The 27,193-nt window shown below is 36.8% G+C and overlaps 2 protein-coding genes across 6 annotated transcripts in view; one reads left to right on the top strand and one right to left on the bottom strand.

The window, feature by feature from the left end:
- CERT1 (ceramide transporter 1) overlaps window positions 1–17,403 on the bottom strand; it is a 110,403-nt gene extending 93,000 nt beyond the window's left edge. The window contains exons 1-2 of one of the 2 annotated variants that reach the window (XM_036886104.2): window positions 16,910–17,403; window positions 11,509–11,643 (exon numbers count right to left, since the gene is read on the bottom strand). In XM_036886104.2, coding sequence (XP_036741999.1) covers window positions 11,509–11,643; window positions 16,910–17,005 — 231 coding nt within the window. In that variant the 5' untranslated portion in view covers window positions 17,006–17,403. The remainder of the gene's footprint in view (window positions 1–11,508; window positions 11,644–16,909) is intronic. The other variant, XM_036886105.2, reaches the window with a different exon arrangement.
- A 151-nt stretch (window positions 17,404–17,554) lies between these two features.
- POLK (DNA polymerase kappa) overlaps window positions 17,555–27,193 on the top strand; it is an 89,676-nt gene continuing 80,037 nt past the window's right edge. For 3 of the 4 annotated variants that reach the window (XM_057494252.1, XM_057494259.1, XM_057494247.1), the window contains exons 1-2: window positions 17,594–17,689; window positions 19,631–19,672. The gene's annotated coding sequence lies outside the window, so the exon portion shown is untranslated. Of the gene's footprint in view, window positions 17,690–19,630; window positions 19,673–27,193 lie in introns of all 4 variants that reach the window. The other variant, XM_057494248.1, reaches the window with a different exon arrangement.

The following is a 27,193-nucleotide window of genomic DNA, read 5'->3' as shown; positions in this document are numbered from 1 at the left end:
AAAAAGACATATGCACCCCTATGTTTATGGCAGCACTATTTACAATAGCTAAGATGTGGAAGCAACCTAAGTGTCCATCAGTAGATGAATGGATAAAGAAGAGGTGGTACATATACACAATGGAATACTATTCAGCCATAAGAAAGAAACAAATCCTACCATTTGCAACAACATGGATGGAGCTAGAGGGTATTATGCTCAGTGAAATAAGCCAGGCAGAGAAAGACAAGTGCCAAATGATTTCCCTCATTGGTGGAGTATAACAACAAAGCAAAACTGAAGGAACAAAATAGCAGCAGACTCAGAGACTCCAAAAAGGGACTAGTGGTTACTAAAAGGGAGGGGTTTGGGAGGGCAGGTGGTGAGGGAGAGAGAAGGGATGGAGGTGTATTATGTTTAGTGCACATGGTGTAGGGGATCACCGGGAAAACTGTGTAGCAAAGAGAAGGCAAATAGTGAATCTGTGGCATCTTACTACACTGATGGACAGTGACTACAATGGGATATGGGTGGGGACTTGATAATATGGGTAAATGTAGTAACCATATTGTTTTTCATGTGAAACCTTCATAAGAGTGTACATCAATAATACCTTAATAAAAAATAAAAAAACAAAAAATGGTACTGTCACTTTGGCAGTTTCTTATGAAGTTAAACATACTTACCATAAAACCCAGCAATCTCACTCCTAGGTATCTACTCAAGAGAAATAAAAACATATGTCTGCACAAAGATCTATATGCAAATGTTTACAGCAGCCTGATTATGGTAGCCAAAACTGGAAACAAACTTATATCCATATAACTGGTCAATGTATAACAAAGTGTGGTACATCAATATAGTGGAATAGTACTCTACAATAATGAGTTAGGAATACATGAAACTACATGGATGACTATCAAAAGCATGAAAAGCCAGACACAAAAACATGCATACTGTATAATTCCAATTACATAACATTCTGGAAAAGGCAAAACTACAAGAATAGCTGTTGCCAGAGGCCGGGGATGGGGAGATAACTGTTTACAAAAGGGAAGGAGAGAACTTTCTGGGATGATAGAAACTGTCTATATTCAGATTGTGGTAGTGATTATAGGACTGTATATATCCGTGAAAACTGTTGAGTGTATACTTAAAAAGGGTGAATTTTTATACCTCAGTAAATTTGATTTTTAAAAAGGCACATGTTCTTAAAACAAATAATAAATAGCGAAGCAAGGAAAAAACAGTCTGTCAAGAACATGCAGAAAGCAAGACATATAAAGGGTTAATTACGTAAATATGTAGTTAATAAAACCACTTGGTGGAAGGAAATTGCTTATACAAAATGCATGAGAATCTGTTGAAATATGACATCCCACATATCCTAGCTCTAGTAAGTCACTGGCATCTTTGTTCCCCTTTAATAAAAGGCTTTGCCAGCTTTGCTTATTCTTCCATTAAAAAAAAAAAATTCAGGCTTTATATTTCCAATACAAACATTTCACAAAATACACAAAGAAATTTGAGTGTTTTTTATGTACTAAGAACTATATCTTTGCTTTTAAATTATTTTAGGACACATAATCATCCCATACCTAGATGATATCTCCCCATCTTTTAAACAGTTAAGGAAGGTGAAGCTCAGAGAAATTTAGTAATCTGCCCTTTGGCTATAAGAAGTCCAGCCAAGATCTAAACCTGTTTGACTTCAAAACCCATAAATGATATTGTAAGCACTTTAGAAATTGGGATAAAATACTAAGGGGATATTGTGCTAAGTAAACCTCAAAAGACCTTTAGGAAAACTAAGAAAACAAGTCTCTTGCTAACTATTTCAAGCAGGCAAATCTAGAAAATAATGAATATTCCTTGCTTTAAGGAAACTTGAATTCTAAATATAGATCATATTTATTAGAGATTTAACAGAAGGCATTAGTAGTAAATCACAAATTTTAAAGAGTTGATTTATAAATACTTAACAGTTATGTTAAAGTCTTTCACAAAATTAAATGCATCATATACGCATTTTTCCTATGCTTAGTGACATGTGATAATATGACACCAGAGAAAAATCTGGACACTTGGGTTCTAGTATTAACTTTTTTTTATAACACAAAAATATAATTTTTTTTGTGTGTACCCCAAATTTATATGTTGAATCCTTAACTCTTGAGTACTTCAGAATGGAACTTTATTTGGAATAGGGTAATGATTAGAGGTATAATTAGTTAGGATGAGGTTGCACTGAAGTAAAATAGGTCCCCTAATCTAATATACCTTGTGTCCTTATAAAAAGAGGAAATTTGGACACAGATACACAGACAGGGAGAACACCATGTGAAAATAAATGCAGAGATCAGGGTGATCAATCTATAAAGCCAAGGAATGCCAAAGATTGCCAAAACAAACCACCAAAAAAAACCATAAGGAACCAACCCTGACAACACCTTGATATGGACCTCTGGCCTCCAGAAGTGTGAAAAAATAAGTTTCTGCTGTTTAAGCCACTTAGTTTGTGATAATTTGTTATAGCAACCCTAGCAAACAAATACATTTTTTGATTATATAATTTGAGCAAAATTATTTCAAGACTCTGGGTCCTATATTTCAACAACTGTCCTTTTTTATATCTTTTCTAAAATCTCTTACAAATGTTTTAATTTCCAACTGTATTTGAATTATAAAAACTACATTATTTGAGTTATATTCATGAGACCTAAAGATGGAAGATGGTACTTCCAAATGTACTACTGATTGGACAAGATAAAAGAAATGGAGAAATTCTTAGAAAAGTAAAACCTTCAGTGATAGACCCAAAGAAACAGAAAATCTGAACAGACCAATGACCAGTAAAGAAATTGAAATGGTAATCAAAAAACTTACAACAAACAAAAGTTCAGGTCCCGATGGTTTCACAACTGAATTCTACCAAACATTTAAAGAAGAGCTAATAACCACCCTTCTTAAAAGTATTCCAAAAAGTAGAGGAGGGACTACTTCCAAACTCATTCTCTGAGGACATCATCACTCTAATACCCAAACCAGACAAAGACACTGCAAAAAGGAAAATTAGAAATCAATATACCTGATAACCACAGATGCAAAAGTCCTCAACAAAATATTAGCAAACCAAATACATAAATATATCGAAAGGATCATCCATCACAACTAAATGGATTTATTCCAAGGATGCAAGCATGGTACATCACCTGTAAATCAATCAATACTATACAACACATTAACAAAAAGGATTAAAACCATATGATCATCTCAATAGATGCTGAAAAAGCATGTGACAAAATTCAACATCCTAAGGACACCATCAGTAGAACAAAAAGGTAACCTACGGTATGTGAAAATACATTCATAAATGATTTATCTGATATGGGGTTAATATCCAAATTATATAAAGAGCTCATATACCTCAACACCAAAAACCAAATAATCGGATTAACGAGTGGAGGATCTGAACAGACATTTCACCAGAGAAGAAATAGAGATGGCCAACAGGAACATGAGAAGATGATCCATAGTACTAATCACCACAGAAATGCAAATCAAAACCACAATCAGATATCACATCACACCAGTCAGAATGGCCACTATCCAAAAGACAACAGATAACAAATGTTGGAGAGGATATGGAAAAATGGGAACCCTCCTACACTGTTGGTGAGAATGTCAATTGGTGCAGCCACTGTGGAGAGAAGTATGGAAGTTCCTCAAACAACTAAAAATAGAAATACCATTCAACCCAGTAATTCCACTTCTAGGAATTTACCCAAAGAAAACAAAATTCCTGATTCAAAAGATATATGCACCCATGTTTCTTGCTGCATTATGTACAATACCCAAGATATGGAAGCAACCTATGTGTCCATCAGTAAATGAATGGATAAAGAAGATATAGTACATATACACAATGCAATATTATTCAGCCATAAAAAAGAAGAAATCCTATTTGCAGTAGCATGGATGGATCTAGAGGGTATAATGCTCAGTGAAATAAGCCAGGTGGAGAAAAACAAATACCATATGATTTCACTTGTGGAATATAAATACAAAGCAAAATAGAACAAACAAAACATCAGTAGACTCATAGACACTGAGAAGGGACTGGTGGTTATCATGGAGGAGGGGTTCGAATGGGTGGGTGAGGTGGCTGAGAGGGATAAAGAGGCACAAAAGTTCTCAATCATAATGTAGGTCAGTCACAGGGAGAGTAGTACAGCATGCAGAATATAGCCAATGATTTTGTAACATTGTCCCATGTTGACAGATAGTAAATGTACTACTGGAGGTGAGGATTTAATATGGGTAACTGTTGAACCACTGTGTTGTATACTTGAAACTAATATAAGATTGTATATCAATGATACTTCAATTTAAAATATATGTATATAAAAAAATTCAACATCCATTCATGATAAAAACTCTCAACAAAATAGACATACAGGGAAAATGTCTCAACATAGTAAAGGCCATATATAACAAACCAACAGCTAACATCATACTCAATGGCAAAAAAGCTGCAAGCTTTTCCTCTATGATTAGAAATAAAACAAGGATGGCCACTCTCACCACTTTTATTCAACACAGTACTGGAAGTTATAGCCACAGCAATTAGACAAGATAAAAGGCAGCCACACTGGTAAGGAGAAGTAAAACTGTCCCTATTTGCAGATGATATTACTACAAAGAGAAAACCCTAAAGACTCCACCAAAAACTATTGGAACTAATAATTGAATTCAGCAAAGTTGGAGGATATGAAATCTATATAAAAGAATCTGTTTCATTCCTATATACTAACAAACTAGCAGAAACATTAATCAGGAGAACAATTTCATTTACAATTATATCAAAAGGAATAAAATACCTAGGGCATAAACCTAACAAAGGAGGTGAAAGACCTATACTATGAAAACTGTAAGACACTGATGAAAGAAACTGAAGAAACAGATAAATGAAAATCTATTCCCTGCTCAGGGATAGGAAGAATTAATATTGTCAAAATGGCCAACCTACCCAAAGCAATTTACAGACTTAATGCAATCCCTATCAAAGTACCAATGGCATTTTTCAATGAACAAGAACAAATCCTAAAATTCATATGGAACCACAAAAAAACTTAAAAGGCCAAAGCAATCCTGAGAAAGAACAAAGCTGAGGTGATTACACTCCCTTACTTCAAGCAATACCTCAAATCCACAGTAAATCAAAACAGTATGATACTGGCACAAGAACAGGCCCATGGACCAATGGAACAGAATAGAGAGCCCAGATATAAACCAACACATATATGATCAATTAATATATGACAAAGGAGCCATGACAATACAATGGGGAAAGGACAGTCTCTTCAATAAATGGTGTCCGAAAAACTGGATAGCTACATGCAAGAGAATTAAACTGGATTACTGTCTAACACCACATACAAAAGTAAACTTGAAATGGATTCAACCATAAACCAGAAAACTCTTAGAAGAAAACAGGCAAGAATCTCTTGAACATAAGCATGAGTAATACTTTTTCAGGGCATGTCTCCCTGGGCAAGGGACACAAAATAAAAAATGAATAAGTAAGACTACATCAAACTAAAAAGCTTCTGCACAGCATAAGTCACCATCAGCAGAATAAAAAGGCAACCTACAGTACGGGAGAATATATTCACAAACGATTCATCTGATAAGGGGTTAACACGCAAAATATACAAAGAGTGCATGAGCCTCAACACCAAAAATAAATAAATAAATAACCCAATTAAAAATTAGGTGGAGGACCTGAGCAGCTGTTCTTCCTAAGAAACACAGATGGCCAACAGGCACATGAAAAGATGCTCCACGTCACTAATCATCAGGGAAATGCAAATCAAAACCCCAATGAGTTATCACCTCGCACCAGCTAGAATGGCCACTATCCAAAACACAAGAAATAACAAGTGTTGGTGAGGATGTGGAGAAATGGGAATCCTCTTACACTGTTGGTGGGAATTTTAAATGGTACAGCCACGGTGGAAAGCAGTATGGAAGTTCCTCAAAAAACTGAAAATAGAAATACCATACTACCCAGTAGCTGCACTTCTAGGAATTTACTGGAAGAAAACAAAATCTCTGATTCAAAAACATATATGCACCCCTATGTTTATTGCCACATTATTTACAATAGTCAAGATATGGAAGCAATCAAAGCATCTGTAAACAGATGAATGGATAAAGAAGATGCAGTACATACACATAATGAAATATTATTCAACAATAAAAAAGACATCCTGACATTTTCAATAACACGGATGGTCCTAGAGGGTATTATGCTAAGTGAAATAAGCTAGGCAGAGGAAGGCAAATCCATATGATTTCACTTATTAGTGGAATCTAAAAACAAAGTGAAAAAAGTTACTGGTAGTTAGCAGGGTGGTGGGGTTGGGATGCACAGGTGGGGCAGGTGAAGGGGATAAAAGGGCCCCAAAATTCTCAATCATAGTGTAAGTTGGTGACAGGCATGGAAGTGCAGCATGGAAAATATATTTAATGGTTCTGTAACATTTTCTATGTTGCCAGCTAGTAACTACACTAGTTGGGGTGAGGATTTAATAATATGGGTAACTGCTGAACCACTGTGTTGTACATTTGAAAGCAATATTGTGTATCAACTCTACTTCAATAAAAAAAAGGCAAATGCACTACTGAACACAAGTTATTAGTTTCTCAAAGCATAAATATTAGTAGTGTAAAATACTAATTTCTTTAGAAATTCACAGGCAAATGCTCCTCAAATGAGAATTATCAACTAGCATCTTACCCAGTGCTTTTACTTGTTGCCTATACCTTCCTCTCTTTCCTTCAGTTCTTACTAATAATAATTCAATTTAGGAAAACCATACACTGATAAAAGACCAACTCCTTGGATTTCTCACTAATCTAGAGTTCTCTGTGTAACGATTATTTATGGTATTACTCATCTTTGGCAATATCCAATTTGCTTAACATCATTTATATCATAATTTTTTACTTTATAATTCCACATTCAAAAAATTTTTACATCTGACTACCACACTTTATTTGGTACTTTTAACATCCTTCATTTTTACTGTTATTTTCAATGTTGAATTCCTTCCCTTGCTTTTACAGTTCTATTGGCTTCTTTAATTTTGCCAGGATTGTCTACCATTTTCTCTTTTCAACTCCTACTTACCTTGGAGCAATTTGGCTTTAAATTTTTTTTAATCTAATAAACATTTGCACTACCTTTCAATTTTCTTTCTGAAAATATTAGACTGTGAAATTGGCAAACAAATTTCCCTGTAACCAACCTATAAGAGTAACAGGAAATCCATTCATTTGATAATTTAAAAAAGTTGTACAAGATATCAGGCACACAAAGTCAGAAACCTAAGGTGAAACTTGAGACTAAAGAATTTAGACAAATTATTCTAAAGACAGTACTATTTCCATTATACTAAAAATCTCTATCTAATTCTCAAAACATCATCAATCCTAGTAACTGCAAACATACCGCTTCTTTTATCTTTACAGAAGGATCATTAGCAGTTTATGGATTTAGTTGACGAAATATTAGCAGTATAACTTTAAACATGTTACAAAAAGAAAGAATAGACAAACCAACTGAACAGAAGGGAGACCAGAAACAACCTCAGACATGGGAATGTAATATATGATAAAGGTGACATTTCAAATCAGTGGAGAAAAGGTGAATTATTATTAAATTAATGGTATTAGAATATATGGTTATTTATTTTAAAGAAAAGCTAAATTCTCCGATCACTCCTTACACGAACATAACTTCCACAGGAATCAAATTCAAATATAAACTGTAGATGAAAATATAGCTACACTTATATAGAATTTAGTCTCTGAGGGGGAAACGCCCATCTAAATGTAACTGAATACAGAACCTGTAAAGCAAAAGGTCAGTAAGAGTGTGTAAAAATTTAAATTTCTGTGGGCTAAAAAAGACTATAAAAAAAGAAAAGAAGAAATGGAGAAATGACAACCTGGGGGAAAATACTTGCTACAAATACAGTAAGTAGCAGATTATGACATCAAGAGCTTCTACAGATCAGAAAGAAACAGAGAAAAAAAAGAGAACAAACAAGTAGAAGAGGAAAAATATATAAATGAGTTATAAACATATTAAGTTCATCAACCTCATGAATAAAAAATACAATTTAAAATAAGAAAATAACACTTGGATCTAGGAAAATATTTTAACATTTGCCAAAACCCAACTTCCTCAATACTTGAGGATATGGGAAAATAGAGACACTCACACACTATTGGTAGGATGAAAAGCGGTCTTCTTTTGAATGGGCATTTCACAGCAACTATAAACAAATTTTAAAATATATGTTTGTTTCAACGATGTTTCTAATGTAACAAAATTAGACATGCTGTAAATGTCCAAGAACTGAGAAGTGCAAATAAATAAGACACAGTACATTCATAAAGCTCAACAGAATGTAGTAATGCCCAGTACATATTAAAAGACAACAAGGCACAGAACAATAGGCTTAGTATGATGCTATTTGTATAAATGAACATGAAGGATATAAACAAATAAATGCATGTATAGGCATACAAATTTTCTGGTAGGACAGGTCAGAAATTTAATGCTGGTTATTTCTTAAATGCAGGACTGAGAGTAAAGAGAACATTTACACTGTAAACCTTTTCATGCATGGATTGTATTTTTTTTTACCAAAGGCATTTTATTAAAAAACAGAGTTAAAAAAATAAACAACAGTTTAAATATCCCATAAACATTGCTTTTGATTGGAGAATTACAATGAACATATATTGAACATCTACTATATGGCAGGGACAGACTATTAAGCAAATAATTATTAAACTATAATAATGAGAAATTCAACTTTCTACAACCATTTATTTATTCTAATACAGACAGTTCATTTTTCACAAAATGAAAAAATACTGCTTATCTTCCTACTCACTTACTCCCAATTATTTCCAGGTAACAAAATTTTTCCCAAAAGATAATTTGTTCTTTGAAAGCAGTCACTCAATTCATCATCATACAACTGAAGGATATAGTTTGAATAAATTGAGAATGACTTGATTATTAAACTAAAATAAGAGTGAATTTAACAGTGAGTTAGGGTTCTATCAGAAAAGGTGGGCTCTGACACAGGGTTCACCAATGAATAACATATGTTAATGAAATGAATGGTTACAGAATAGTCACAACTTTTCAAGTCCAGATTTCTTCACATACGAATACTAGCAGTTTCCCAAGGTGTGATGTGAACAAATTCAACACTGATATTGTCTTCAGAAATGAACTGATACAATAGCCCATATTTAAGAAAATCAAAGGATAACTTTTTAACAAAGCATTACATTTTTCTAATTTAACTCAAGTACATATTCTATTTGTAAACTTCACTCTGAGAAATTCACCAAATTCAGTTAGAATTTTTTTGAAATATGTAAAAGTGAACTTGTGAACCCACAGAGCAAGGAACAGAATGAAAGTTGAATGAGTTCAGAATATATATGCTTGTGTTTGTCCCTACCACCTGATTCACTGTATCTAAGACTACCACTCAGATTCTTCTGCCTCATTCATCTTTTACCTGCTCTATTACTACTCAGCCCAGTGAATATTTCCACAAGGTCTCTTCATAACCTATCCTTTCAAATTGTTCAAATTGTTTCACTTTCCTACCCAATTTCATTGCCTGTGTGCCACAGTGGAGGTTCTGCATGCTAATACAGGTATTAAAAAAAAAAACCTATAAAGAACTCATTGTCTTTTCCTGAGCAGATGCAATGTCAGTGTTTATTAATTTTTCTTCTTTCCCCAAATAAGGCATGCACTTATTCACTACAGTTCACAATTCAAGACAGGATAACTATATTTAACTCTATAGAAACTAGCACCATACTCTAGGAATACTACTACATAGTAGACAATAAAGATACAATTTTATCCTTCCCATTTTCACATCAACCATCAATGTATTATTTTCAGAGACAAGCACTGAAACTAATAAGCATTGGACAATATGCAAAAGAAGGAAAGAGGGGAAAAACTGAGGAAAGACACTTCCATACTATGATGTACATTTCTATCCTCTAGCATAATGTTCTAGCTCAAGAGAAATAAAACTCCCAAATATTGAACTATATTCAATTTCAAAATATATTATAATGCACCACACTCCAGTCAAAATAATGAGACTTTATATTCAAAACATTTCTTTAAAATTTTCCCTAAGAATGGAAAGTAGCAGTTTCATTAATACTTCCAAACAATTCCTTTGTAAGTTTTTCCAACTCAATATTCAACTAAGCTTTTGTTCTCAAACTGAATCTACGAGAGGTGCAGAATTATGAAAAGTGATGGACAATACTCTTAAGATTTTCCTTAAATGTGTAACATAACATGTAAGTCTGATTTAGACGTCAACACAGCCAAAAGTACACCTTTTACTTTTATAAGCAATATAAATTCTATCAAAATGTGAATTCTCTTTCCATCAGTAAAATCTGATCAAGTTTAATGTAGTCATTTTTAGATTTTAATCACACTAGCTCCCTTAACAGACCTTAATTTAACTGACCTGCTTTAGTCAACACCTTTTCCACCCCTTTATTAAATATGCTAGCATACTGACCATTTTCAACTAGGATGTTATATGCTATTTCAGTATATGCAAGCACTTCTGATCCCACTAGCTGAGTTTGTGATTACCAAGTCAGTTGTTCCCAAACTTGTTTATGCCAGTTTACTTGTTGTAGTCCTTACATCACTTAAGTAGACATTACATAGGTCTATGGAATACAAGTGCATAAAGAGGACTATTTCTGTATAAACTAAGTTGAACATAAACTAAGTAGAATGACTTGATAAAGGTGAGTCATTCTTTTAAAAGGTATTGAATAAGATAAAAGACATCTGTAATAAAATATTTGGAAAAATCATAAAAATCGAGAAGAATCTGTAGGGTTTTTCAAAAGTGTCTGCAAGCTTTTCTTCCACTTTCTAGAGAAATCAAAACTGGATATTGCAACTCACACATTATGTAGCTTATACAACTTCTCTCAACTTCATACCAAAGAGACAGTATTAGCTTTACATTAAAAGTTAGCAAAAATAGAGGTTTATGTATTTTAACTTATTTTTAAATGTTATGGTACGTATATTTTTTTATTTTTCTTCTTTAACTTTTTCAATAACCTACTAAGTAACTATTTCATCTTGTCAGATATGAAGCCCTCTAACATCTCTTTTTCTGAAGCCCTTGTTTAAGGTTTGCTACCAACCAGTTAACTACTATGTGTCTATATAAAACAGTAGTATATAATAATACACACTCTAAAATAACTTTATGGAGATAGGCATTGGACTGTATACTCCACAAGGCAAGGGTATTTACACACTTTGTTCACAAATGTATCCTAAACACCAACTAGAACAGTTCCTGGTTCTATCATACAGCTGATGCACAATAAAATTTTGTTCAATGACAGCGAACAGGAACATACCGTGATGACAGCCTTGCTAAGACAGATGGATCCTCTGCAGCCATACTCTGTCTCATCTTCAGATTTGTAGTAACTCAGTGTATTATTTTTCAAAACTACCCAACGATCCTGCCACCCATGAATGTAGTTTGTCCACTAGAGGGTGGTGGGAGGGAGAAAAACAAAAAATTAAGTCAGTATTTTAGAAATCCAGCTTCCTAAAATAGCAATCAATCAAACTTTAAAACCAAAATTTAGAAAGTTCTAAATTATAAACAGTAAAAATGATAAGAAGTGGAAAGTTAACATTTTCTAGACTGTATAATTTTCAGTAAATTTTACAAAATTATAAATAAAATAGATAACAAACAAAATAAAACATTTTCTTCTAACATTTGAGGGATAAAACTGAGGAAGATAGCAGCTAAAAATTCTTTGTTCTTTGTGTACTTTCACCCTCTCCCACCCCATGACACTTAAATTGTTTGGTCCCTGCCATAATTAACATATTCAACAGAAAAATAAGTTTGGTTATATAGTCTCTCATTTTCCTACACCAAGTACTGCATGAAGCCAATCATGGTGGAAGTTATCCTTATATGAAAATTTATGTTAACTACATCAAAGTAAAAATACCAGATGGATCATTAATAAATCTACAACTTTATTTTTTTTGTGAACAAAACTCAGTATTTCATACTTAAAATAGTTCATTCATTTTCCAAATTTCTCTGAAGATCTATTTTTCAAACCCAAGAGTAATTAAGCAAATGAAAACTGGTTTTCAAAAACATTCTTGGATTATCTGTTCCAGTACCTATAAATGGTTTATGTGTTGCTAAAGTCTTGCTGCATACTGATCACAATCAATAAACTTGAAAACGCAGAAATGTAACCTCTATGCAAATTTTTGATTTTGCATATTTTTATGCTCTGGGGGATTTAAGTATAGACAATTCCTGAAACTACCACCTAACTTCAAAAACTACCTGCCAAAGCCTGATTCAAAATGGTTTGTTAAAAATATACCTCATTGGCTCAGGCTCTTTACCCACTGAGAAATCTTTACTTTTCCTATTCCTAATTCCGCATATTTGAGATGGTTCAGCTCTTAAATTTTCTAAGCTCCATCCATCATTACAACCCCTCCTTGAAAGGTCATCCATACTAGTGATTTAACTCATTCTTTCCTAAGAGCTCCCTGGTTACCATCTTGTTATTTCTTTTTTTTTTTATTAAGGTATCATTGATATACACTCTTATGAAGGTTTCACAAGAAAAACAATGTGGTTATTACATTCACCCTTATTAACGAGTCCTCCCCCCATAACCCATTGCAGTCACTGTCCATCAGTGTAGTAAGACGTCAGAGTACCTATTTGCCTTCTCTGAGCTACACTGTCTTCCCTGTGACCCCACACACACACACACCATGTGCACCAATCATGATAACCCACAATCCCCTTCTCCCTCCCTCCTGCACCCCTCCCCCTTTGGTAACCACTAGTCCCTTCTTGGAGTCTATGAGTCTGCTGCTATTTTGTTCCTTCAGTTTTGCTTCGCTGTTATACTCCACAGATGAGGGAGATCATTTGTTATTTGTCTTTCTCTGCCTGACTTACTTCACTAAGCATAATACCCTCTAGCTCTATCTATGTTGTTGCAAATGGTAGGATTTGTTTCTTTCTTATGGCTGAATAGTATTCCATTGTATATATGTACCACATCTTCTTTATCCATCTTGTTATTTTTAACTCCCTGTGACTTACCACCACTTAAGACGGTGACTAGAAATAATGATGGTTATATACAAAACTGAATTCATCTCCTCCTGTAAGGTGAGCTTCTTTCCTGTGTTCCTATACTGATACTTCTGCAATCATTTAGACTATAACTTGGCTCAGGGTTTGTGTATTGTATGAACAACAACAGTGGATACAAAATCACATACTCAAGTACTTTATTACTTCTGTGAGGAGTTTTGAGAAGTTAAACTTTTCTGAACTTCAGATTCTTTGCCTGTTATTTGAATGGCTGAATAAAATGAATAATTTACTGTATTCATAGGATATACTCAATATCTGACTGCTCTTTCTCAACTTTTATAGCCCATCACCAACTACTGTTCATCTTGCCATTATATTATACCCTTAAACTTGGTTCCTCTTCTCTATTTTCAATCAATCCAATCAAATCATCACGTTCTTGGATTCCTGAGAAGACTTAATAACCTTACCTCCAGTATCTTGTTTTTGTTTTCTGCTTCATAGCTCACATAATCTTATTTACTTGTTAAGCTCATTTGCTTACTTATCTTACACATTAATCTCATTGGGTTTCCAGCTCCAAAACTTACACTGCCTATAATACAAACTGTTTAGACAGGCATACAATCCTACCTTGCTTCCAATTACTGCCTCTCAGAAGGCTAGTAACCGTGTGGCTGTGGTCAAGTTACTTACCGTTTCTTTGTCAAACTCTATTCCTTACAAGTTGTTAAGATTAAACAAGAATAGACTTAGAACTCTGCCAGGCACACAGTATTTTCTCAGCCCAAGGCAAAATTATGCATAACTAATGAAGCTTAACCTTTAGCACACCACACTAGAAGAACAGAGTCCTTCCAAAGTGAAGGAAAGGGCCCCAGCAATTGTGTGTCCATAACTTCACAATATTTTCTTATAAAGAATCCAATAAATTACATAAGCTTCAGGATCCTTTATTCAGTAAATGTTAACTGCTATTGTCACACCTAGAAGGCAGAATTTTGTGCTTCTCACCAAAATCTTCCCTCACTCTTCCCCATTTAAAAGAGACAAGGCAATAAGTTAGACATGGCAGGAGAATCAAATATTTCTGCTCCCAATAATCCAGCAAGCTTAAATTCAAGAGGGGAAAAAAGTCTAGACTAAGAGTCAGAAGCCAATTACAAATAAAATGCTATGGAAAGTCAAGGGAAGGAGATCTGAAACAGCTGGCTAAATAAGAAAAGGCTTCATGGAAAGAACAGTATTTGAGATAGACTCTAAAGGTGGATGAAATTCAGTCAACAATTAGATGTGTGGAGAAACGGAAAATTTCTCCAAAGATGGAGGAAATTCAGAAGAAGCCACAAGAGATTTATTTTATCCCAGCTTAGTTGCTCTCAAGTCCTACTGAGGCATGAATCTTTTTCCATCCGTGATTCATCCTGATACTTGTTATAACCACTTAGACTTATTGTCTAGCCAGTATTTTTGGAACGTTATTGCTTAAGAAGCAATTCTATTGAAAATACACTTCATTGGTACTTCCATTTCATTTTAGATTACCATACAAAAATTTTTTTGACTGACAAATTTCGAATAAGTTTACCCCCACCCTCAACCAACATTCACTTCATTTTGGAGTAGAAGAAACAAAACAAATTAGACTGGGACTTACTATTCAATAGAAAGAAAAGAGAAGATGCTGAGTTCTAACTCTTGTTTAAATTACCAGGTGAATACAAAGGGTTCAACATATATATGTATCAAATTTAAAAACATGTATTCAATATAAAATACTCCTGATTAAAAAGCTCCCAGAAATCATTAAGATATAACCATAATTTGATAAACTTCAGGTAAATTTCCTTTATAGCTGTTAATACCACCAAAACCTGTATTCCTCTCGATTCCACATACATCAAAACTGAAGTTCTACCATAGAAGTGGTCAAATACTACATTTCTATGGATTTAAATATCAAGGAGATAGTGTTTCATTTTTTGGTCATACAGCAGTATACTTATTTCAACTGCTCTGCATACAGTGACTACTCAAGAGTTCTGGTGACTCTTTCCACCAGACATTCCAATCCAATCCTCCCACCAGTAGGTCAAAAGCAAAGCTTGCTTTGTAAAATACTTAACACCACCACAGTACTAATTTGGAAGTCTCCTCATTTAATGAGAAAAGCAATGAAGCTACCAGAATCACTGAGAAGCAAAGAATCCATTTCATAACAATGCCACTTGAAAATGCACACCTATTACACAATGTACTCAATAGATTCCTAAATTACAAAATAAATTTAATCTAAAGAAACCCCACGGAGCTTCACTTTACTGAAAATCTGTCACTGAAATTCCAATAATGATCACAGTATATCATACACACCATAATTTTTCTGCTATGCAAATAAGAGTTAAGAGTTGCAAGCCTTAATTCTGACATACTCATGTCTTTCTCATCAGTCTTCTCAAGACAATATAAAAGCCTAATATGAAACAATTCCACAAACGATGTTCAAATGCTTAGCCAAAGTATGTATACTGGAAGCAGGGTGCTTTCTTATTAGCCAGTTGCTGCACATGACCTAGTATCTTATGACCAGCTTGTTGACGGATGGCCACAGCTCCCCCTCTCCAAGTTAACTGTTAGCTCCAGCCATTTCTGAAAGTTTAAAATGAAGGGGGAAGGAAGTAAAAAAGGCAATGTAGCTCTTCTCGTAACAAAACTCAAAAAACGAGAGAACCTCTCCCAAACCCCCCAAACCATGTACTATCAAAAGAAAAGATCGCCCACCCACTTTCTTAAGAAGGGTCTCATCGGTTTTTAACTAGTTAGTCTTAGAGTCCTGCAACTATCTGCTTTGCTAAAATATTGAAAAAGTGGTTTTAAAAACTGTAGTTTTTAAAGGGAGGATAATATGTATTTCCTTACTCTGGCACTCTGTCTTAAAGAGTATTTTATTATTAAAAAACGCTCTTCTTCCTGAACTAAAAGGTCGGTCTCAGCTCTGACATTCCAAGTTACTGTATTTTTGGTACCTATCATGTGCTGATTCAATAGATCTTCTGATTGGGGTAAAGAGTGAGGGAAAGAGTACCTAAGTCCTCTTCACTGACATCTTTCCCTATATGTAACCTGGCACAGTTTACCACTTCAGGTTTTAGCAGCAAGCCAAGTTGCTCCGGCTTCTGCCTATATACAGCTGCGTCCAAAGAACACCTGCCCCATGCGCCCCCCAACCCTACTCTGCTCGACATCTCCGGACTAACCTCGTTTGAGAGGTCCGATGTGCACCGCTTTCATACCAGTCATTCGGGAACCGCTGTTGCCCAACCAAGATTCCTGTACCCGGGACAGCTGCCACCCTGGGTCCCAAGTCACAGTTCGCATCCCGTTCCCAAACTGGATCCGGATCTGGGACACATTTTCCTCGGTTCTCTGCCGCCGTCGCCACCAGGCTCCGGGGCAGGCGAATAAAACAGTCCCCCTCCCCCCAACCCCCACCCCACTCCTCGCCCGGGCACTCCTGCGGCAGTTAGCCCCGCACCCGAGCACATTCCGCAGCCCCGGCCCCAGGACTGTCCGTGCTCCCGCCCAGCCCCACCCCGTGCCCTCAGCGGCTGGCCTTGGTGCAGGTGAGTCTGGGCAGGGGGCCGCAGGTTGCTCACCTTGCTGAGGACCCCGCAGCGCTCCACAGGCGGCCCGGACTCCGTCTCCGGATCCTCCTCCGAGCCCGACGAGTTCCAGCTCTGGTTATCCGACATGGAGGCACGACAGCCGAGCAGGAGACCGGCCCCCGCTCCCCGAGCTCAGCGGGAGGAGGCGCCCAGTACCCGGGGTGAAGGGTCAGAGGATGGTGAAGAGAAAAGTGCCCGCTCCGGCGCGGGGGGAGCTGGAAGAGGGACTAAGTCAGCCCGCCGCGCCTGACACCGAGCGGACCGGGAAGGAGGACGAGCGGCGAAAGAAGCCTGCCCTTCCAGCCGTCAGCTGCCGCCGTCGCCGTGACCTCTGCGCTGCGCCCGCCGCCACCACCCGAACTCAGTTCTCTCGATGCCAATCTCAAACAGAGAAGGAAGAGGAATGTAAAAGGGAGAGAAAATCCAGCTCCAGAGACCCAGGTCCACTCACACCTCCGCTACCGCCGCCATCTTCCTGCCTGTCCCACTATTTACCCTCCCCTTCCCTCTCCCCTCCCCTTCGTCCTCCCATTCTCCCCCCTGCTCTCCGCCCCGACCCCCTCCCAGCGTTTGACGCGACACGCCACGGACTCGGGGTCCCCTCCCGCGCACTACCTCCGGCCCTCCCGGAAGACGACGGGTAAAAAAGTAGGAGGAGCGGAGAAAGGAGAAGGAGGAATAGGGACGCCGCTGTGTTGCATTCTGGGAATGACGCGACTCTGTCAGCTGCGCAGCCTCCTGGGAGTTGTAGTCGCGATCCTGAGGCACTTGGTGAGTGTTCCATGCAGGGAAGGCTTGTCGCCTTGGGGACGGTCAAACGGTGGGTGGGCTTCGTTTGACAGTTGTATGACCCATCTCTTCAGCCGCTCTTCTGTCTCTGCCTTGCGTGTTTATGAGGAGCTCGCCGGATTTGCGGGCCCGGCCGTGAGATAACTCTCCGCTAAGGATTCCGGGCCTGCCTTACATCGCAGCTTCCTGATCCCGCGAGCATCTACGCTTGCCCCGCGGCGGTTATACTGGGCGCTTCCGCCTCAAACACTGGCCGGCGGTTTGCGACCTCTCTAGTGACATGGGGGTTTCTTTCCCCAAACCACCTCTGCAAATGTCGGAGGTCTTCCATGTCGCTTTTTAAAAGTTAGACTTCACACCTGAGGTTTCCTGCTTTGAAGGAAGAATTCTTAGTACTTTCGCACTGGAGCAAACATTTTGCATTAGATTTACAGAGTTTTTATTTTGTGGAAAGCAGTTTTGAAGGTGACAGAGAATAAATGGAGATTGAAGAGTTTTTAAAGTAAAATAAGAATGTGATGTGATACCCTGCAGTCTTCTCTTAGTTATAAATGAGTATCTTCCTAAGACCCAGGTTAACCATCTCTACCTACCTAACTTCTCTCTCAAAACTAAAGGTTGGAGTAGAAACTTTCTTGAAGAAGAAAGACCGAAGTGCATAGTGTTATTGAATAATAGGGGATTAGGCAATAGAAAGCTCGCTTTGACTTAAGGGTAGAGATTAATTAGTGCAAAGACCAATAGAAGATCTAACAGATCTTGTCTAGTCTTTTTGAATACATTATTAAGGATAATTTTTATTGTGAGATCTTTAACTTTCCTCTCGTTTGCTGCTTTTACTTCTTGTCAATTTCCTAATACTTGCCAACAGCAAAATTCCTTATTAAACCTGAGAAAGAATGAATACCTGCTTGCTGCAGGAGACGGGAGTATACAGTAAAAGTGTGAGTAGGAAAAAGACACAGTGATGAAATAACTCTGGTAGCTATAGAGGCCAATTTAAATGGGATCTTAAGGAAAAAATGTAATGATGGGAAGTGTCTCTGAGAAGTATCTATGACATATTTCATTCCCTTAATTTGGTATTGTATAGATGCTGAATCAGTTGTAAATAATCTGTTGTAATGTTACAAATTGTTTTTCCATTGTGAAATCAAGTGATAGTGAACAATTGAAAGCCATTCAGATGAATAAAAACTTGGGGTAAAGCTTTTGAAAATACTTTGTCAACATGTTAATTAAAACATAACCCCGAGGTTGTCATTCAAAAGAGAAAAAAAAAAAACCCACTTAGCTCATTTTTTTCCTCTTTATTGAATTACTTACTTATACCTTTAAAATGTTGAATACTGTAGCAAGTAAGTTTCTGATTACCTAATTCATATAGGCTTCCTATTTCTGCGTTTTAAAACACATTAGTCTTTAATAAATTATTGTGAATTGTTGAGAAATCCACTTAATAATGCAGTTTAGAATCATGGGAGCATAGTATATATTTATTTTGAAATTGTCTATTCTATACATTTCTAAATTGTGTGTGGTTGTAACCACTACCACTTAGATTACTGAGGTGCCCATTTGGTAGGAAATTGTTTTGTTGTATTTAGTGTTAATATGAAAGAAATCTTTTTAAAAAAGATTTTGTTACAGTTTTCCTCTATACTTGTAAGACTATTTTAAAAAATTTTTTGTAAGGACAGGAGGATTTTTGTATACTGATTAGAATTCCACAGTAGAGGTTGAGATTCACTTCATTTCTGTTGATGGGAAGAAATTTCAATACAAGAATAAAATATGTGAGCTTTCTCTTTATCCTATGGTGAGAGTGATAACTTCCGAGTTTTCTCTTACCTAGAGCCTTCCCCAACCCTCTATAAATGTTCTGTATTTTTTCTATTAGTAATTTTTTTTTTTTACTTTTAGAACTTGAATCCACCTGGAATTTATTTTTGTATATGGATTGAGGTAGGAATTTAATTGGGCTAATAAAGTGTTAGACCAAAGATAAAGTGTTAGACCAACACTTTATCAATTAGTCTGTTCTTTCCTTTAAATCTATATGATATGCAAAATCTCTATCTACTTTGTCTGTGGACTCCATTCTTTTTCACTGATCTATTTGTCTATTATGCTACTATCATAATGATTTAATTACTTAATTTATACTATTTTCATACATATAGTAGCAGAATTCTCCAGATGTTCTTTTTCATTTGGATATTTTTGTGTATCTTCTCTTACAGATGAATTTTAGAACAGCTTGTCAGATTGCATGAAAATTTTATGGGGATTGAGGTTGAGAATGCACTTAATTTGTTAAGAAAATGACATGTTTACAATATTAAATCAGCCTTGGTCAGGCACTTCACATACCTAATTGACTTACTCCTTATAAACAATATAAGGTGAGCATTGTTGGCCTCATTTTAAGGATAATGAAATTGAATGTCAGAGAGCTAAGTAACTTACCTAATGTCATATAGCTACTAATTGACAGAGTTAGAATTTGAACACAGATCTGAATTCTATGACCATACCCTTTTCTTTGCTTCAAAATATCTCTGAAAGTGGGAATAATTACCTGGTGGATAAGGATATCAAAGCAACTATGCTCTTAATTCAGCTAATGATTTTGAACATCTTTCATTTATCCAGTCTACCCAAATGTAGAATATATTATTTTTATCCTATTTCTATTATTTCTGTATCTAATATTTAACATGAAGAAACTGAACCAAAGAGAAGTTGTATAACTTTCAAAGATCATAAAGCTAGTAAAGAGCATGGTTGCAGTTTTAGGCCAAGAATCCTGGTTCCAGTATTCATTCTCATCCCACTAGAGTTCTTCGATTCCTCTTCTGTCTCTATCATCCACCTCACCTCATTATCCCATATTTATTAGCACCACGCTCTCACCAACTGAGCTAACCGGCTACCTGCAATTATCCCAGATTTAATCTCCACTAAACAGCAATCCCAAACGAAAACCTTCATCCCTGCCCTTCACTCCCACTGCCGAGATAGAAGCCAAAAAAGCCATAGGTGTTGGAACTGAGAACATTTGCAATTTTGCTGAGAAACAGATAATGAGGAATAGCTCTTCCTGATGCCAGAGCTATAGCAAGAGAGGATGTCCCAAGTTAAAACTGAAAACATTGTTTAATTGTTTTTAACAATACTATAAAGAGCCCTTATTTTCAGCTCGGGCTGCTGTAGCAAAATAACCACAGACTGGGTGGCTCTGGTTCCTCTTCTTATACGAATACCAATCCTATTGGATTAGGGCCTGCCATTTAGAACTCATTTAACCATATAGGTTCCATCTCTAAATACAGTTACATTGGAATTAAAGCCTTCAAATATGAATTTTGGTGGAGACAATTTAGATGGTAACAGAAGTTTTAGGTTCTATATTCCTACAGTATTTATTATGTTAAAGATGCATTTTGAGTTAATAGCCCTTTTTAGCTAACCAGGAATTTAACTGTTATTTTATAATGCTATTCCAAACTAAACAAAAGCAGTTAAAAAATGGGGATTGAGGGGACTGGATTAAAGATGGTGGCATGAGAGGTGAGACAGAGACCTCCTCCTAAAACCACATATAATACGAAATTATAATTAATACAACTAAACCTGAAACAGCAACAGGAAAGAAGGCTGCACCAGACTACATATACCTGGAGAAAAAAGCAGACCTCATAGAACAGGGTAATGTACCAAAGCTGTGACCTGGTGGGGCTGAAGCCCATCCCCCACCCTAGCTTGCCTGCAGGACGAAGAGAAATAGAGCGGTGAGGGAGTGGAGAACTGATACTGCTGAATACCTAGCCTTAGAGATCTGCTCTGGGAGCATGAACCTACATTGCATGGCGCTCTGATGATTTAGTGGGGTTGGAAAGCTAAGACAGGAGGAATACCTGAAGAGATGGAGATTCCAGCTGATTGTGGAAAACAGGAATTCATACCTGGCTGATCTGGGTGGGCAGTCTGAGAGACTTCCTAAAAGTGAGAGGGCTGCTAAAGGGACAATGATTGCACAGTGTTTATTGTTCAGGAGAAAGGACAGGTAGACAAAATTGTCTGGGTGCACTCTGCCCAGCAGGTTGGAAACTTAAACAATCTTCAGGTGCTCCATCCCCTGGCTGGCTACGCAGCTCCAAGGTCCCTCTTCGTAATACGCAGCCTACTGTGTCTTCCTCCTGGCTAGCCTGTACCTGGCTCAGGCTTGCAAACTGGCAACCCCTGCCCTGGCATTATGCCAGCCAGAGAAAAGCCTCGCCTATAGCAGCTACAAACACAAAGCATAGAGGATTAACCTGTGTGTTCAGCCCACTGGTTCTGGCAGTGGAGGGAGGCACAGCAGCCCAGAAGCAGGAAACAGCTCTTCCATCCCCCCAAGCACCAACACTGCTCCCCTGTGATCCCTGTTAATTCTCCAGGAGCTGAGCAGTTCCAGAGAGTAGAGCTTCTGGGCAATAGAGGGCACCACAGACAAAGTATGAAACATCAAAAGAAACAAGTTCAAAACAAAATTATGAATACAGCTGAGAAAGATTCAAATGAAATTGATCGCATGAATCTCCCTGAAAGAGATTTCAAAGTAAAAATCATAAACATGCTCATGCACGTACAGAAAAATATTCAAGAACTCAGGAATGAATTTAGGATAGAGATAGAATCATTGAAGAACACAATGGAGGGTATTAAAAGCAGCTTAGATATGGGGGAGGAGATGATAAATGAAATAGAAATTAGGGAAGAGGAATACAAAGAAGCCAAGACACAGAGAGGAAAAAGGATGTCTAAGAATGAAAGAATACTGAGAGAACTGTGTGACCAATCCAAACGAAACATATTCATATCATGGGGGTACCAGAAGAAGAAGAGAGAGAAAAAGGGATAGAAAGTGTCTTTGAGGAGGTAATTGCTGAAAACTTTCCCAATCTGGGGAAGAAGATAGTCTCTCAGGCCATGGAGGTGCACAGATCTCCCAACACAAGTGACCCAGGAGGACAATACCAAGACTTATAATTTAAAATTGCAAAGATCAAGGATAAGGACTGACTATTAAAAGCAGCCAGAGAGAGAAATAAGATCACATACAAAGGAAAACCCATTGGACTTCTCAGCAGAAAGCTTACAGGCCAGAAGGAAATGGCATGATGTATTTAATGCAATGAAGCAGAAGGACCTCAAACCAATATTACTTTATCTGGAAAGATTATGATTTAAATTTGAAGGAGGGATTAAACAATTTCCAGATAAGCAAAAGCTGAGAGAATTTACTCCCACAAACCATCTCTACAGTGTATTTTAGAGGGACTGCTATAGATGGAAGTGTTCCTAAGGTTAAATAGCTGCCACAGAGGTAATAAAAAGGGATAGACAAAAGTACAGAATATGATACCTCATATACAAAGAATGGAGGAGGAAGAAAAAGGAGGGGGAAAAAAGAATGTTTAGATTGTGTTTGTAATAGGATACTAAGTGAGGTAAGTTAGACTCTTAGATAGTAAGGAAGTTACCCTTGAACCTTTGGTAACCATGAACTCAAAGCCTGCAATGGCAATAAGTACATACCTATTGATAATCACCCTAAATGTGAATGGTCTGAATGCACCAATCAAAAGATATATACTCACTGAATGGATAAAAAAGCAAGACCCAACTATATGCTGCCTACAAGAAACTCACTTGAAACCCAAAGACATACACAGACTAAAACTGAAGGGACAGAAAAAGATATTTCATGCAACTAACAGGGAGAAAAAAGCAGGAGTTGCAGTACTGCTATCAGACAAAGTAGACTTCAAAACAAAGTCACAGGAGACAAAGAAGGACATTACATAATGAAAAAACGGTCAATCCAACAAGAGGATATAACCATTATAAATATCTATGCTCCCAACACAGGAGCACCTACATATGTGAATCAAATACTAACACAATTAAAAGGGGAAATAGAATGTAATGCATTCATTCTAGGAGACTTCAACACTCCACTCACTCCAAAGGACAGATCAACCAAATAGAAAATAAGTAAGGAGACAGAGGCATGGAACCACACATTAAAACAGATCAACCTAATAGACATCTACAGAACTCTACACCAAAAAGCAGCAGGATAAACATTCTTTTCAAGTGCACACAGAACATATTCCAGAATAGGTCACATATTAGGCCACAAAAAGAGCCTCAGTAAATTAAAAAAGATTACAATTGTACCAAGCAACTTCTCAGATCACAAGGGTATAAAACAAGAAATAAATTGTACAAAGAAAACAAGAAGATCACATGGAGGCTTAACAGCATGCTCCTAAATCATCAATGGATCAATGACCAAATTAAAACAGAGATCAAGCGATATATGGAGACAAATGAAAACAGCACAACACCCCAACTTCTGTGGGATGTAGTGAAGGCAGTTCTAAGAGGGAAGTATATAGGAATCTAAGCCTATATAAAGAAGAAAGGACAATCCCAAATGTATAGTCTAAATTCACAATTATTGAAACTTGCAAAAGAAGAACAAATGAAGCCGAAAGTCAGAAGGAGGAACATGATAAAGATCAGAGAATAAGTAAGTAAAATTCAGAAGAATAAAACAATAGAAAAAATTAATGAAACCAACAGCTGGTTCTTTAAGAAAATAAACAAAGTAGATAAACCCCCAGCCAGACTTGTTAAGAAAAACAGAATCTACACACATAAAGAGAATCAAAAATGAGAAAGGAAAAATCACAATGGACACCACAGAAATACAAACAATCGTTAGAGAATACTATGAAAATCTATATGGTAACAAACTGGATAACCTCAAAGAAATGGACAACTTTCTACAAAAATACAACCTTCCAAGACTGACCCAGGAAGAAAGAGAAAATCTAAATACACCAATTACCAGCAAAGAAGTTGAATTGGTAATCAAAAAATACCCAAGAACAAAATTCCCAGACCAGATGGATTCACCACTGAATTTTATCAGACATTTAGAGAAGAGCTATACCCATTCTCCTTAAACTTTTCCAAAAAATAAAAGAGGAGAGAATACTTCCAAACTCATTCTTTGAAGCCAGCATCACTCTAATACCAAAAGCAGACAAAGATACCATAAGAAAGAAAACTACAGACCAATATCCCTGATGAACATACATGCAAAAATACTCAACAAAATATTAGCAAACCAAATTCAAAAATACATAAAAAGGATCATACACCATGACCAAGTGGGATTCATCCCAGGGATGCAAGGATGGTACAACATTTGAAAATCCATCAACATCATCCACCATATCAACAAAAAGAAGGACAAAAACCACATGATCATCTCCATAGGTTCTGAAAAAGCATTTGACAAAATTCAACATCCATTCATGATGAAAACTCTCAACAAAATGGGTATAGAGGGCAAGTACCTCAACATAATAAAGGCCAAATATGACAAACCCACAGCCAACATCATACTTAACAGTGAGAAGCCAAAAGCTTTTCCTCTAAGATTGGGAACAAGACAAGGATGCCCACTCTCCTGTCTTTTATTCAACACAGTATTGGAGGTCCTAGCCACGGAAATAAGACAACACAAAGAAATAAAATGCTTCCAGATAGGTAAGGAAGAAGTCAAACTGTCACTGTTTGCAGATGAAATGATATTGCACATAAAGAACCCTAAAGACTCCACTCCAAAACTACTAGAACTAATTTCTGAATTCAGCAAAGTTGGAGGATACAAAATTAATACACACAGAAATCCATTGCCTTTCTATACACTAATGATGAACTAGCAGAAAGAGAAATCAGGAAAACAATTCCATTCACAACTGCATCAAAAAGAATAAAATACCTAGGAATAAACCTAACCAAAGAAGTGAAAGACTTACACCCTGAAAACTACAAGACACTCCTAAGAGAAATTAAAGAGGATACTAATAAATGGAAATTCATCCCATGCTCTTCAGTAGGAAGAATTAATATTTTCAAAATGGCCATCCTGCCTAAAGCAATGTACAGATTCAGAGCAATCCCTATCAGAATACTGACAGCGTTCTTCAACGAGCTGGAACAAATAGTTCTAAAATTCATATGGAACGACAAGAGACCCCGAATAGCCAAACCAATCCTGAGAAGGAAGAATAAAGCAGGGGGGGCCTTGCTTCCCAACTTCAAGCTTTACTACAAAGCCACAGTAATCAAGACAATTTGGTACTGGCACAAGAACAGATCTGTAGACCAGTGGAACAAACTAGAGAGTCCAGATATTAACCCAAGCAAATATAGTCAGTTAAGATAAGATAAAGGAGCCATGGACATACAATGGCAAATGATAGCCTCTTCAACAGCTGGTGCTGGCAAAACTGGACAGCTACATGTAAGAGAATGAAAGTGGATTACTATCTTATTCCGTTCACGAAAGTAAACTTGAAATGGATTAAAGACCTGAATGTAAGGCATGAAACCATAACACTCTGAGAAGAAAATATAGGCAAAACTCTTGAATATAAACATGAACAACTTCTTCATGAACATATCTCCATGGGCAAGGGAAACAAAAGCAAAAATGAACAAGTGGGATTATATCAATCTAAAATGCTTCTGTACTGCAAAGCTCACCATCCTGCAGTATGGGAGAATATCTTCATAAATGACATATCTGATAAGGGGTTGACTTATCCAAAATATACAAAGAGTTCATGTACCTCAACAAACAAAAAGCAAATGACCCAATTAAAAAATGGACAGAGGTTCTGAACAGACACTTCTTCAAAGAAATCCAGATGGCCAACAGGCATATGAAAGATGCTCCACATCGCTAGTCATCAGAGAATGCAAATTAAAACCACAATGAGGTATCACCTTGCACCAGTTAGGATGGCCAATATCCAAAAGACAAACAACAACAAATGTTGGCAAGGATGTGGAGAAAGGGGAGCCCTACTACACTGCTGGTGGGAATGTAAAATAGTTCAACCATTGTGGAAAGCAGTATGGAGGTTCCTCAAAAAACTAAAAATAGAAATACCATTTGAGCCAGGAATTCCACTCTTTGGAATTTATCCTAAGAATGCAGCAGCCCAGTTTGAAAAAGACATATGGATTCCTTTGTTTTTTGCAGCAGTATTTACAAAAGCCAAGAAATGGAAGCAACCTAAGTGTCCATCAGTAGATGAATGGATAAAGAAGATGTGGTACATATACACAACGGAATATTATTCAGCCATAAGAAAAAAACAAATCCTACCATTTGCAACAACATAGATGGACCTAGAGGGTATTTTGCTCAGTGAAATAACCCAGGCAGAGAAAGACAATTATCAAGCGATTTCACTCATCTGTGGAGTATAAGAACAAAGAAAAAACTGAAGGAACAAAACAGCAGCAGACTCACAGAACCCAAGAATGGACCAACAGTTACCAAAGGGAAAGGGACTGGGGAGGATGGGGGGGGGAGGGAGGGATAAGGGGGAAAAGGGGCAGTACGATTAG

The sequence above is a fragment of the Manis pentadactyla genome, chromosome 2 (assembly GCF_030020395.1).
Source record: "Manis pentadactyla isolate mManPen7 chromosome 2, mManPen7.hap1, whole genome shotgun sequence".
In the NCBI taxonomy this organism is placed as follows: domain Eukaryota; kingdom Metazoa; phylum Chordata; class Mammalia; order Pholidota; family Manidae; genus Manis; species Manis pentadactyla.
Note: the sequence above shows the minus strand (reverse complement) of the source record. Positions and strands in the feature narration are given on the sequence as shown.